The sequence below is a fragment of the Grammomys surdaster genome, unplaced genomic scaffold, assembly GCF_004785775.1.
Source record: "Grammomys surdaster isolate TR1022 unplaced genomic scaffold, NIH_TR_1.0 262, whole genome shotgun sequence".
Taxonomy (NCBI): domain Eukaryota; kingdom Metazoa; phylum Chordata; class Mammalia; order Rodentia; family Muridae; genus Grammomys; species Grammomys surdaster.
In genome coordinates, this window is record NW_021604703.1 from 2,782,510 (window position 1) to 2,794,686 (window position 12,177).

At 42.0% G+C, this 12,177-nt stretch overlaps 1 protein-coding gene across 1 annotated transcript in view; it reads right to left on the bottom strand.

Annotated features, from left to right (window-relative positions):
* Kif3a (kinesin family member 3A) overlaps positions 1-12,177 on the bottom strand; it is a 30,508-nt gene that overhangs the window by 2,352 nt on the left and 15,979 nt on the right. Inside the window, exons 9-15 of the mRNA XM_028775876.1 lie at positions 10,665-10,760; positions 4,388-4,544; positions 3,837-4,017; positions 3,557-3,667; positions 2,967-3,092; positions 520-573; positions 171-239 (exon numbers count right to left, since the gene is read on the bottom strand). Of these exons, the coding sequence (XP_028631709.1) occupies positions 171-239; positions 520-573; positions 2,967-3,092; positions 3,557-3,667; positions 3,837-4,017; positions 4,388-4,544; positions 10,665-10,760 (794 nt within the window). The remainder of the gene's footprint in view (positions 1-170; positions 240-519; positions 574-2,966; positions 3,093-3,556; positions 3,668-3,836; positions 4,018-4,387; positions 4,545-10,664; positions 10,761-12,177) is intronic.

The following is a 12,177-nucleotide window of genomic DNA, read 5'->3' on the forward strand; positions in this document are numbered from 1 at the left end:
AGAGTGACAGCAGGCTGTGCTTGTGGAAGGGGAGGAAAGGCAGACGACTTTGCTGAGTTCTGGAGAGCAGGCCTGTCCTAACAGCTCCACCCCAGAGCCTCTCCTCACAAACCAGAATCTATGCAATGTCCCCATCCTATAAAGACAGAGGGAGTGATTAAGTCTCTTACGTCTCTCTCCTTCTTGTCAGGGACTGGAGTTTGTTTCCTCATGTTATTTCCTGTGTAGGCCACACATTTCTCAAAAAAAGGAAAAGAGACACATCTGAATTAATACTGTGACCAGGAAAAGGGGCTGTGAGACACCCTGACAGCTCACTAGCAAACATGATGCTTATCCTGGAGCACCAAGGAGCCTCAGGCCTAAGCTATTTCCACACATGCTCTCCACATTGCTGTGAACCAGAAAATATCCTATCTGGTGCACTGAGCCCCATCTTCTCTGACCTGCACCCGCTTCTTCCCGCAGGAGCCAGCACTCTCCACACTGTAATACCACCAACCATGAAGGAATACTCACTAGCTGCCATTCTCCTATGTCTTCATTCCAGTGGACATAGTTTTCAATCATTTCCTTCAAAAAGAGGACAAGTCTACTTTTAGTTAACAGTTAAGGTACTCAAAAATATTAACAGACCTGTGCATATAAAAATGACATAGCCATGTGTGACGTCTTCCTATACCTATGATTGCATCTTGCTCATAAAAATCCCTTTACTTTCTCACGCCTTAAACTAAGTAAGATCCTTTAAAAGCCTTGCATTTTATCATGTATGCATGATGGGGTAGGGACACATCAAGGTGCTTATGTGGAAGTCAGAGAACAACTCTGTGGAGTCAGTGCCCTCTTTTTATACCTTTATGTGAGTTCCGGGCTGACATCACACAGGTCACCAATTTATATAATGATTCTTTACTACTGAACCACCTCACTGGCCTACCAGACCTACACTTTCAATGTTAAGTGGAAAAAAGTTGTTTGTAAACATTTTGTACTGAAATTTTGGTTTTGTTTTGAGACAGAGGGTTTCTCTGTGCAACTCATTCCAGAGACCAGGCTGTCCTGGAACTCAGAAATCACCTTCCTCTGCCTCCTGAGTGCTGGCATTAAAGGTGTGTACTATTGCCACCCAGCCTGCATCAAGCATTTAAAAAATATATACTCCTTGGGCTAGAGAGCTGGCTTAATGGTTAAGAGCAATTGCTCTTGCAGAGGACCTAGGTTCAGTTCCCAGTGCCTACATGGTGGCTAACAACTCTAATTCCAGGGGCATCTGACACCTCATCTCTGTGGGCACTAGTCATGCACACAGTGCACACATATGCATGTAGGCAAAACACCCATATACATAACGTAAAAATAAACAAGCACACACACAGGTCTTGGGAACACATGTGCATACTATTCAACTACATAAAAAGCAAAAAACTAAAGCTGTGATCCCAGGAATTGGAAGGACAGACAGGCTGGGCTAGAAGAGGCAAAGAAATAGAAAGCTGGGAAAACCGTCTGGCTACAAACAGGCTACAGTCTAGATTTCAGCTCTGACTTTGGGTAATGAGTTAACGGAACGAGGGCATCCTGAAATGTCCCAGAAACCCAGGATTAATTCTGCGTACTTGGAGTCAAAGGGGAACTTTTCAGACAAGTTTCTCATAACTACACTGAGATTCACGACATTAAAACTCCACACATTAAAGTGTATTAAGACAAACTAGAAGGTGGGCTGGAGAGGTGGTGCCAGGGGTTAAGAGTGCCCACTGTGCTTGTAGACAACTGGGGCTCAGTTCCCAGCACCCACATCCAGCACCTCACAGCCGCCTCTAACTCCAGTTATAAGGGACCCATGCTCTTCCCTAGACTCTATGCACAAGCCCACATTCTCACATAAACACAAACTAAACACAAAATAAAATTTTTGCTAAGAAAAAGATAAGATTTTAAAGTTATGTTGATAGTAATAATTACTATGTGTCTGAAAATGATTTCTGATGATGTCTGGTTGTACAAGAAAGTAATAAATTTAGTGTTATTCAACTGTATACATACAGATGATGAGAATGGGCAATTTCATGTTCTATTTACACAGAGAAAGAAAAAGAAGAAAGAGAAAGAAGAGCAAGAAGAGAGAGGAGAGAGAGGAGAATGGTGGACAGAGCACATCCATCAAGAGAGGACACCAGCATAGTCTGCTTATTTTTTATTTGAAAGTCACTCACACATGGGCTTTGTATATTTGGGGTGTCTGTGAACCACATGCCTCCCGGGTGCCTGTGGAGGACAGAGGAGGGTGTTGGGTCTCCTGGGACTAGAATTATAGATAACTGGTTATGTGGGAATTGAAACTGGTTCTCTGGAAGACCAACCAGTGCTCTAAACCACTGAGCCACCTCTTCCGCTTCCCCTCTCTCTACTTTCTAATAAAGCATGCTAATGAATTAGTAAGTCTGTCACCTCCTTAAGCGTGCATTACATGAACCAAAGTCCTTCCAACGGGCTGACACATTCTTATTTAGATACTTAGATACTCAAAAAAAGATAATTACATTCTGAAGAAAATTAACATCTTTTATGCTAGCTAGTTTTATCATCGTGACAGACACTAGAGTTATCTGAAAGAAAGGAACCTCAGTTGAGAAAATGCCTCCATAAGAACCATCTGCAGGACATTTTCTTAGTTAGTGATTGATGGGGGAGGGGTCAGCCCATGCCGGCAGCGTCCAGGTTCCTGCCCTGCCTGAGTTCCTGTCCTGACTCCCTTCAGTGATGAACAGTGCTGTGGAAGTGTAAGCCAAATCAACCCTTTCCTTCCCAAGTTGCTTTGGTCATGGTGTTCAATCATAGCCAATAGTTCAAGCAAACTTTACAGAGGACACTTGGAATGCAAACATTTAACATCTTAGATACAATGGCTTATTCTCTAGCCTTCCCCAATGACCTAATGTCTAGATCAGAGTCTCCCTCACCTGGTAATCCTGAGGTATGAAGTTATCAATGATGAGCATCTGCAGCCGCAGCTCACGGCTGAGCTGCCGAATGTTCTCCAGGAGGCCTTCAATTTCCCTCTGATGCTCTTGCTGGAGATCAGCCATCTAGCAGAGAACCCATGACAGTGTAAGGTAAACAAGACTTGAAGCACACTGAACCTAGCCCAGGGCACTAGTCTATGAGGCCCAGTAAAAACTGGCCCAGTTCAAACAGACTGACACCATCGTTGGCTATTTCAAATCACTTATAGCTGGGGGGTAGAGGGGGCAGGGGGATGTAGGGGAGCTTAATAAGTAAAATTTAAAATATAGAGAAAGAAGTGTTTTAAGTGTTTTAAAACTGTAAGCACACAAAGCCAGGGTGGGTGGCACATGCCTTTAGTCCCAGCAGAGGCAGAGGATCTCTGAGTTCAAGAGCATCTTAGTCTAAAGAGTGAGTTCCAGAATGGTCAAGGCTACACCAAGAAAACAACAACAACAACAAAAAACTTGTCTCAAAAACAACAACAACAAACAAACAAAACTGCAGGCACACATTAAGACTCTAAACTGCATTATAGGCTATCAACCTCTGACTTTGCAGCCATCAGCATGGTCCAGACTTTCTTTAATTTCTTCGTCTTTCCTTGTGCCTCCTCTTGCAGACTGGTGTATTTTTCCTCGATGTCCAAGCGTTCTTGCTATGATAAGAACAGATTAACTTTAGAATAATTCCCTTAAGTACAAACTCAATGTAACAAATGATGTAGACGTTTGGCAACTATTGTCTTCAAAATGACCCACAATCTGCTTCCCATTTCATTTTCAGTGTTCAGAACCAAGCATTTGATTTGGGTGTCATGGCATCACCTCTTTTTCCTCTAGTTCTTTCCGAAGCTGCTCAGCTCTCCTCCTCCGCTCCTCCAGCTCCATATTGGACTCCTCAAGAAGCTTCTCTTGCTCCTCAGCCTTGGCCAACAAGTCCACACCACCGACAATTACCTTCTTCTCCAAAGCAGACAGTTTTTCCAGCAGAGACTGATGTTCTTGTCTATGATTAAAAGAACATCCTAGAGTCCTGTCATCTGCTTTTCTAATCTCACTGCCCCAATGTAAGTGGGACCAGAAGAAGCATGCTGAATAGAAAGTCAGTCATGTGATCTCTCTCCAAACCATACCACTACATAGCATTAACTCATCACCTAAGGTATGATTCACATTGGCCAATATTTTCTCCTACAGGGCGAATAAATGGTCAGAAAGATCCAAGTCTTAGGACTATCTCACCCTCAGTGGACCCACCATTCACCCCAAACAGCTATGCTGGAGATGAAAATCACGCTTTTGGTTGTTTTTTAATTGATTTTCCTGATATACCATCCTGTGAACTCTCAAGCCCACTAGCATCCCAGCACACTCACTGGGCTTTCAGAAGGTCCTTCTCCCGTCTCTCTAGCTCAGCTCGAGCCTTGTTCCTTTCTTCTTCTTCCATGTCGAGTTTGGTTTCCAGTGCTTTTCTCTCCTCATCAATTTTCGCTTGCATTTCCACCATCTTATCTGGGGAAACTTTCTTTTTACCTATTTGAGTCATGAAATTAAAGCAGTCACTAAAACCAGTAGGTGCTTCAGACATAAGAATCAGCTTAGTATAGTGATGGCTATGCTCAATCATCAACAGAGAATGTTAAACTTCTGCTTCTACTTAGTAGTTCCTAGGATTTTTTTTAATTCATTAATAAATTCAAACTGTTGTCCAACTGTCTAGTGATATGCAAAGGAGAAAATGAAGATGAACAAAATAGATGAGCAGAAAATAGGGAAAGAAAATTAACAGGAAAGCAAAAAAAAAAAAAAAGCAAAGCCTGTGGGCCTCCAAATAGCACAAAGAAGCTAAAAAGGAAAATAATTTTTCAATCGCTTTCACACTCGATCTGTAAGCTATTTATTTAAGGCAGACATGTCACACTGGTAAGCCGCCCTGATAAATCATACATGAACCACAAAAGTAACTTACTATGTCAAACTAGATCCTCAAAGTCCCTACTCAGATCAAACACACCACATATGAAGCCAGCAGAAACACTGCCAGCTAATAAGGCTGAGAGCGGCTTCCAACCGACAACAGCACACTACTGTGTGCAGGTATATGCAGCCTGCTCACATCAAGTTCACCAGAGAACCTGAAAATCATGAAGTTATATGAAAAAAAATCACAAAGACAAAGCAAGCACTACCTTAATGGTTCTGAAACTGAGCCAATGACAATTCATTTGTGGTTGATGCAAGTTCTTAGAAATGTGTTCCTTCAGAACAACAAGCATTTCATAGAACTGTCAGGCCTGAGGCTCTCCTGAAAGCTTGTAATTCTCAACTTCCTTCCCAAGGGACAAGGACAGAGGATTATAAACTAATACCTCTACCCCAAAGCCAGCCCCTCCTGCTAAGAAGGAAAAGGAACTGAAAACCAATCAGGAGGGGCTACAGATCTGAGTAGACTTCTGCAAGAGGCATGAAAGGCAGGATCATGCGGAGGCTTTTTCAACTCTTAAGACAAAATCACATTAGGAATTCAAGAGTTTAACAGCATCCTTCCTTCTTCAGAACCAAAGTCTAAAGCAAAATCTAAGCACAGAACCAAAGAGGAGATAAGAGCTGTGATCCAGGCGGCTGGTGTGGTGTGATTCACTGCACTCCGTGCCGGAGGTGGCCTGGGCCTAATGGTACGGCCATCTACCTTGAACCTTCAGAATTATGCTGTGCAGAACAATTTTCACAAACAATTTAATTCCTATTGAATTGTTTATTCCCAATGAATTCCTTGAAAAGACTTTCTATCAATAATAACTTATTAAAACTTTGAGAAGAAAAGTCTAAGCCCAGGTGTACAGGAAGTACATACACATTAAAACATGTGACTTCCACCTCAGGGTTACAAACGCTTAAAGAAAATGGTAAATACGTTAAAACAAAACCAGCGTGTGTAGAAGGCATGGATACTAATAATATAGATGAGATTGTTCAGATCAATACGTGAACGTAATTTTGGTACTGTTTTGTTTTGCTAATAGTTATAAACAGCTCCAAAAACCCATCAGGAGGTAGTAATAAAAAACAGAGTTGCATAGAAAAAATGTATAAATGCTATCTGTTGCTGAGGTGATCACCTTACATGGTGATCACTTCAAACCCATGCTTTAGATGCAAGCATCTCACTGTGCTCAAGAGGGTTTCATGAAGACACTATGCACACAGCTAGGGTCAGTTCAAAGGTCCACACATTCAAGTCCCATGTGGCTCTAGCCAGAATCACTGTGACAAGTCACATTATTTTTTTCAAGTAACACTTTAAGCTAAATAGACTGTGTAAAAATTTGATGACCAAGAAGGAGTAACTTACATAGATCTTTAAAGGATGAATTTGTATCCTGTGCTCCCCTAGATACAAACCTTAGCCTCCAGTGGGCTGCTTTCCACTGGGGACTGCTGTGAGGAGCCTGAAGTGGTCTGCCTTCTGTGCCCTCCAGGAGCACTCTGACCCCTCCAATGGCACAAGAGCCTACATATACTTCTTAAGAAATGTTTAAAGGAGGTGGGGGCATAGCTCAGTACTTGGCCACCATGTGGAAAGCCCTGGCTTCATTCCTGGGACCACACACACAGTTTCACCAACCAAATCAATAAAGAAGCAAAACAAAACAGCACTCACAAAACCTCCAGAGGGTTTGAAAAAACCCAACCTCAGAAACTTTTCTAGTCCTCACTGATAAAATTTAGCGCAAAAAGTTTAAGTACATAAATCTGAAAAGGCACGTTGATAGTATAAAAAGTGTTTAGCTAAGTCAAAGAGAAGTAGTGAGCCTTCCAGTGCCCAGTTTGCCAGGTGCCACCGAAGTGAAGGTGACCTGGTGGGGTGGGCAAGGGTGGGGCTGCAGTAAGTGACAACTCGACTAATGTCGTGTGTCACACGCAGCCATAGTGTAGGCAACAAGAACTGACTCGTGGCCTTCAAAAAACGAGGAAAACGCCTGGATGTCAAATGGGGTATAAGTGTATTTTCAAACACTGGCTTAATGGATCTTTAAGGATTTACGAGGGAAGGTTTTTAAAATAGCTAAAATGGAATTGTTCTAAAAAGACAGATACTTACCTTGTAAAAATTATTAAAAAAAAAAAAAAAAGTCAAGTACTTAAATAAAAGGTCTTGAGAAAATGAGTAAGTGCACCAGGTGAAGTGCCAGCCAATCACACCAACCTGCTTGGTCTTGCAAAGAAGCGGTAAGCGAGTCGCAGACAGGAAGCATGTGCACAGAGATGAGGAGGGAAGAAAGGAAAACATTATTTCCTTTGTAAAACAGAGAAAATGTGTAACAGCATTCATTTGGCATGAGCACAGACATAAATCAAATAATCAAAACTGAAATAGAGCCAACAGAAAAAGAAAGCATGTTCCATAGACAATCACGAATGCTGGACTCAGTTCACCCTGTGGCCCCGCGAATCTCAGGTGCCCAGAGTAGCCCCTGCAAGTGATGCCGCTCAGGGCACGTGCTTATGCTGATGGATTACAGACATGGAATTGGGAACCTGCCAAGACCTGGAAAGTATCTAAAAGGGCAAATGAAGTCAATTTTTAAAATTAGTAAATTAAAAGTAGCAAAGTTCTCATTGTCCATTTCCAAAATTTCCCAATTCAATGTTTTTTTTTAAATATATATATATATATATATAAACCCATTACAGGTGTCCCCCATTTAAAGAAAATGTACCAGGTAGACCTGAAGCAATGAAATAGATAAACTAATTTACAGTAGTTTATACTGATCATGTGACTAACAAAAGGTTAATGAATTTTAAAAGCAGACAGTTCATAATATTGTATTTTCCAACTTGATTGGTAAGCAGCTCTAATGAGATAAAATGAAGTGCACCTGTAGAGTAGCAAACTTACATTCAGCCTGTGGGTACATTGTTCTGGGTAAGTAATGACTAGAGAAATAAATGACAACTGATGATTCAAGCAAGGGACATTGAACGGCCATTTATATTTTTTAATGGGAGGGGACATACACACAAGTTACACACAGCAACCACATGCTGGGACGATCATCTCTCCACTCCCCAATACAGCCATGTTACAACAACAGAAAGTAAGTGTTAAGTATGCAAACAACAATTAAAGCTTCTTGAATTGGAAAAAAAAGGTCTTGAATTGAATAAGGTACAACTCATTTCACAACCTACTTTCATGTAACTACTCTCTAAGAATGGTAAGTTTTAGAACAGAAAATTAAAGAACAATGCTTCCTGCTCAGATATTTTTCTCTCACTTCACAGTTTATAATAAAAAAAACTGTGTTTCTATGTGATGTCTGAACAATGCCGTCTATTTTATAAATTATCCGGTGAGGTCAGCTGTTCTGGTAACTTGCTTCAACAGTGTCACAGACACAGTGTCTTGAGATTCTTGAGATAGTCCCTAGTAAAGCTAAAAGCAATGGTTTCTGTCATTCGTCTGGGGAAGGCAAGGATACAGATAATGCTTTAAGAGACAGCAAGCTGCAAGTTGGGGGGAGCAAGCATCGCTTCCATTTTCTTCTGAAAGTAGAAATAGACAAAATTAAATAATGCTTTTCAACTTAATGGTTTACAAAAAAAATCTAAGTCTGAAGTAAGTCGAGACAGAGTTCATGAGCTCTGTGTGACTGAGGTTTCTGATCACATCTCATGGAGTCTTAAAACTGACCTGGTTAGGAAGCAGGGACGCATCCGGTGGGGATGAAACACTACTCAGTCTTCTCTACCTGCCTCAGGCGTCACATGTCTCTTTACATGGAGCATGTACAGCTTGTTACAACGCGTGCTGCTGCACCAACAAACTTTAATTTGTGTTTTAGAGATTCAAGATTTGTTGTCCGTGTCTTTTACACTGATCAGAATTTAAGGTGTAGAACGAGGCATAAGAAAGAATGCTGAGAATTATCCTTTCACACAGCTTACTAGCTCTCTTTACATTATCTCAGCGGCAAAAGCATGATTCTCTCTTCCACTGTCTCAAACATAGACTCTGGCCTATGTTTCACAGTTAACTGAAGCCATGGCAGGGTGGGGATGACATGCTTGTTCTAGTGGGAGCCCAACATGGACCAGTCATGACAGGGAGTGGGGCAGCATCTCCCAAATGAAGCCCATGAGTGATGGAGAAGCCAGAGCTCTGTTAGAAAAGGTGAGGGCCGCCACTCACGAGGCAAGAACTCATCCAGGGGCTTCTCTATGACAGAACATGTGGAGTCTGAGCTACTGCTGCTGCTACTGCCTGGAAGACAAAGAAACGAGCCCACGGCAACCAGAGAGAGGAACAAGATTGAACAAGTACACAGAGAAAACCCGAGTTCTGCAGGAGGAACTCAGAGGACACTAAAGCTTCGCATTCAAGCAGGACTCACTCCAGCTTGAAGCTAGGGAGCCCCGACACTGAACTCTCCCACACAGCCACGCGTTTCTTTAAAGATCTGCAGCAGTGGCACCCCCAACTCATCTAATAAAGCGTAACTACTCAGAGGGTTGAAATGACAAACATCTCACTCGGTGACAGCCAAGTCTATTTAAGCTGCTAAGAAAGAGAAACAGCTTTAAACCATAAAGTCACACAATTCACGTTATAAATAAGCTGTTCTTCATCATAGACAACACTCTCTCCAACTCCCCCACTGCCCCGCAAGACATCAAGCTACCAGACTTACTTATGTTTAAAGCTTCAGAGTATAACTGATGAGGCTCACCGAAAAATGTGAGGCTTCTCAGCACATATTACTTTAAAATATCTTAACAGATTAAACAATGGCACTTTTTTTCTACATAAAATTTACTTTTAGTAAAATTTTCTACTATCTGCTTTCAGGTCAGAAAACAAACTAGCTATGAAAGTCAGGGACAGCTGATGGGTTTTGCAAAAGGACCAACAGCCAGGCCACATGCTTTAGTGTGAAAGAGCCAGAGACCACACATAAACAAATGAGCATGGCTGTTTTGAAACACTTTATTTGCAAAAGCAGGTTCCCGTGGATTTGGCCAGCACACTATAGTCTGCCAACTTCTGCCTTACAATGGTGCTTTTTCTGTGCTTTGATTGAACAGAATCTTCAGTTTTGATTTGGGGTCCCCACCAAGCGGTGAGGGGTCTGTTTTCAACAAGACTGGTTAACTAGGAATGTGCAGCGGCCTGCAGTGACTGAGGAGGTCTGAGTTTGAAATTATCCTTTTCTATGTGCCGCCTGCAGCCTAGGCACCACAGGTCTAAAGGGTGAGAACGACAGAGTTCACAAAGAAAGGAATTCAACCAAAACCTGTAACCCTCATTCAAATTCAGCTCCTGCACATGATTTTAAAAAACTAACATCCCTTGAAAAGAAATCCCGCACTGTCCTAATCTCAAAAGCAGATAGGTAACTAACAAAGATGTAAAACTGCATGACCGTGTGTCTACCAACACAGTTTTACAACTTAAAATTTTACAATCGATGATACGGCACTCTAGGTCAGCAAGATAAACAACCGAGTTCACAAGATCAACCGCATGTAGCATGCACTCCCTGCTGGATCCACTACCTTAATTAAAAATAGCAAATGAAAAGTGGACACTGAATCATCAGGGAGCAGCTCTAGCCAGATCCAACTGGTTAGAGCATGAGCAGAACTTACCCCTTCTCTTTTTCCTTTTTTCTCCATCTTCTCCAAGTTCACCCTCCTCGTCATCCTCCTCTGACCCACTGACGTCAGAGCCTGACACTTCTTCCCCTTGGACAGAAATTTAACAATGACTTTTAGTCTGTTACCAAGTCATTATGGGCTATTCAGAAAATGTCTATTACCTGTTCTCCTCATTAAGTTTTTGTTGTATCAAATACAAACTGAAAATCCATTTAAATGTTCTGGATAGTATATCTGATGTTTAAACTTAGAGATAAGGAAGGGCAGGTGGAGCCCGCAGGATTCCTGGAGTTTGCTGACAAGCTAGCATAGCTGACTTGGTGAATTCCAGGCCATTGAGAGATCCTGTCTTCCCCTGGTCCCACCAAGAGGAACACCACCTGTGCTGTCCTCTTGTCTCTAAGCCTGTGCACAGATCACACACACTATGTACACATACATTTTATTTTACTTTTTTAGAAAAAAATTTATTGAGACAGGATCTCACTATGTAGCTGACTGGCCTGGGACTCAAAGCACTCTGCCTGCATCTGTCTCCTGAGTGCTGGGATTAAAGGTGTGTACCTTCATATCTAGCTAGAAATTTTATTTTTACAGTCCTGAAAAAGAAGTTAAAATCTGACTGGGCAGTGGTGGTGCACACCTTTAATTCCAGCACTTGGGAGGCAGGGGCAGGCAGATTTCTGAGTTCGAGGCCAGCCTGGTCTACAGAGTGAGTTCCAGGACAGCCAGGGCTATACAGAGAAACCCTGTCTCGAAAAACCAAAAAAAAAAAAAAAAAAAAAAGAAGAAGTTAAAATCTGATCCACTGTGAATACAACTTTAAACACACACAAGGGTCACTTTTAAAATCCTGATGGTGAGCTGGAGATGGCTCACTGGTTGAGAGCACTTCCAGGGGTCCTGAGTTCAATTCCCAGCAACCACATGGTGGCTCACAACCACCTGTAATGGGATCTGATGCCCGCTTCTGGTGTATCTGAAGACAGTGACAGTGTACTCATACACATAAAATAAATAAATAAACTTAAAAAAATACTCTTAAAAAATTTAAAAAATAAAATTGTGATCATTTTGGGGAGTATTTTCTCCTGTTTTCTGCTTAAGACTTCTATCTTTGTTTAACATTGTATGTATGTAGGTGTTTACAGATGGCTGGAAGCCACTGTGTGGGTGCTAGAAATAGAAAGCAGGTCCTGGAGAAGAGCAGTCAGTGCTCTTAGCCACTGAGCCATCTCTCTAGTCCCCTGACATTTGTTTTTACAGAGTCACAAGTCTTTGGAAGCTGCAAGAAAGAATGCCAGTGGACTGAGGCTAGACTGTGCCTCTACATGAGACTATATCAAAAAGATCAAGTGAACAGTCATAAACTGTCATTTCACGCAGGTCTCACTAGAACTGGCAAAGTCTGGGTAGTCTGCAGGTTGGTGAGTAGTTCTGAACCAGCATTTCCTGGGCTCAGAAACAAGACTCTGGTGTGCATAATACCATGCATGGGCAGATG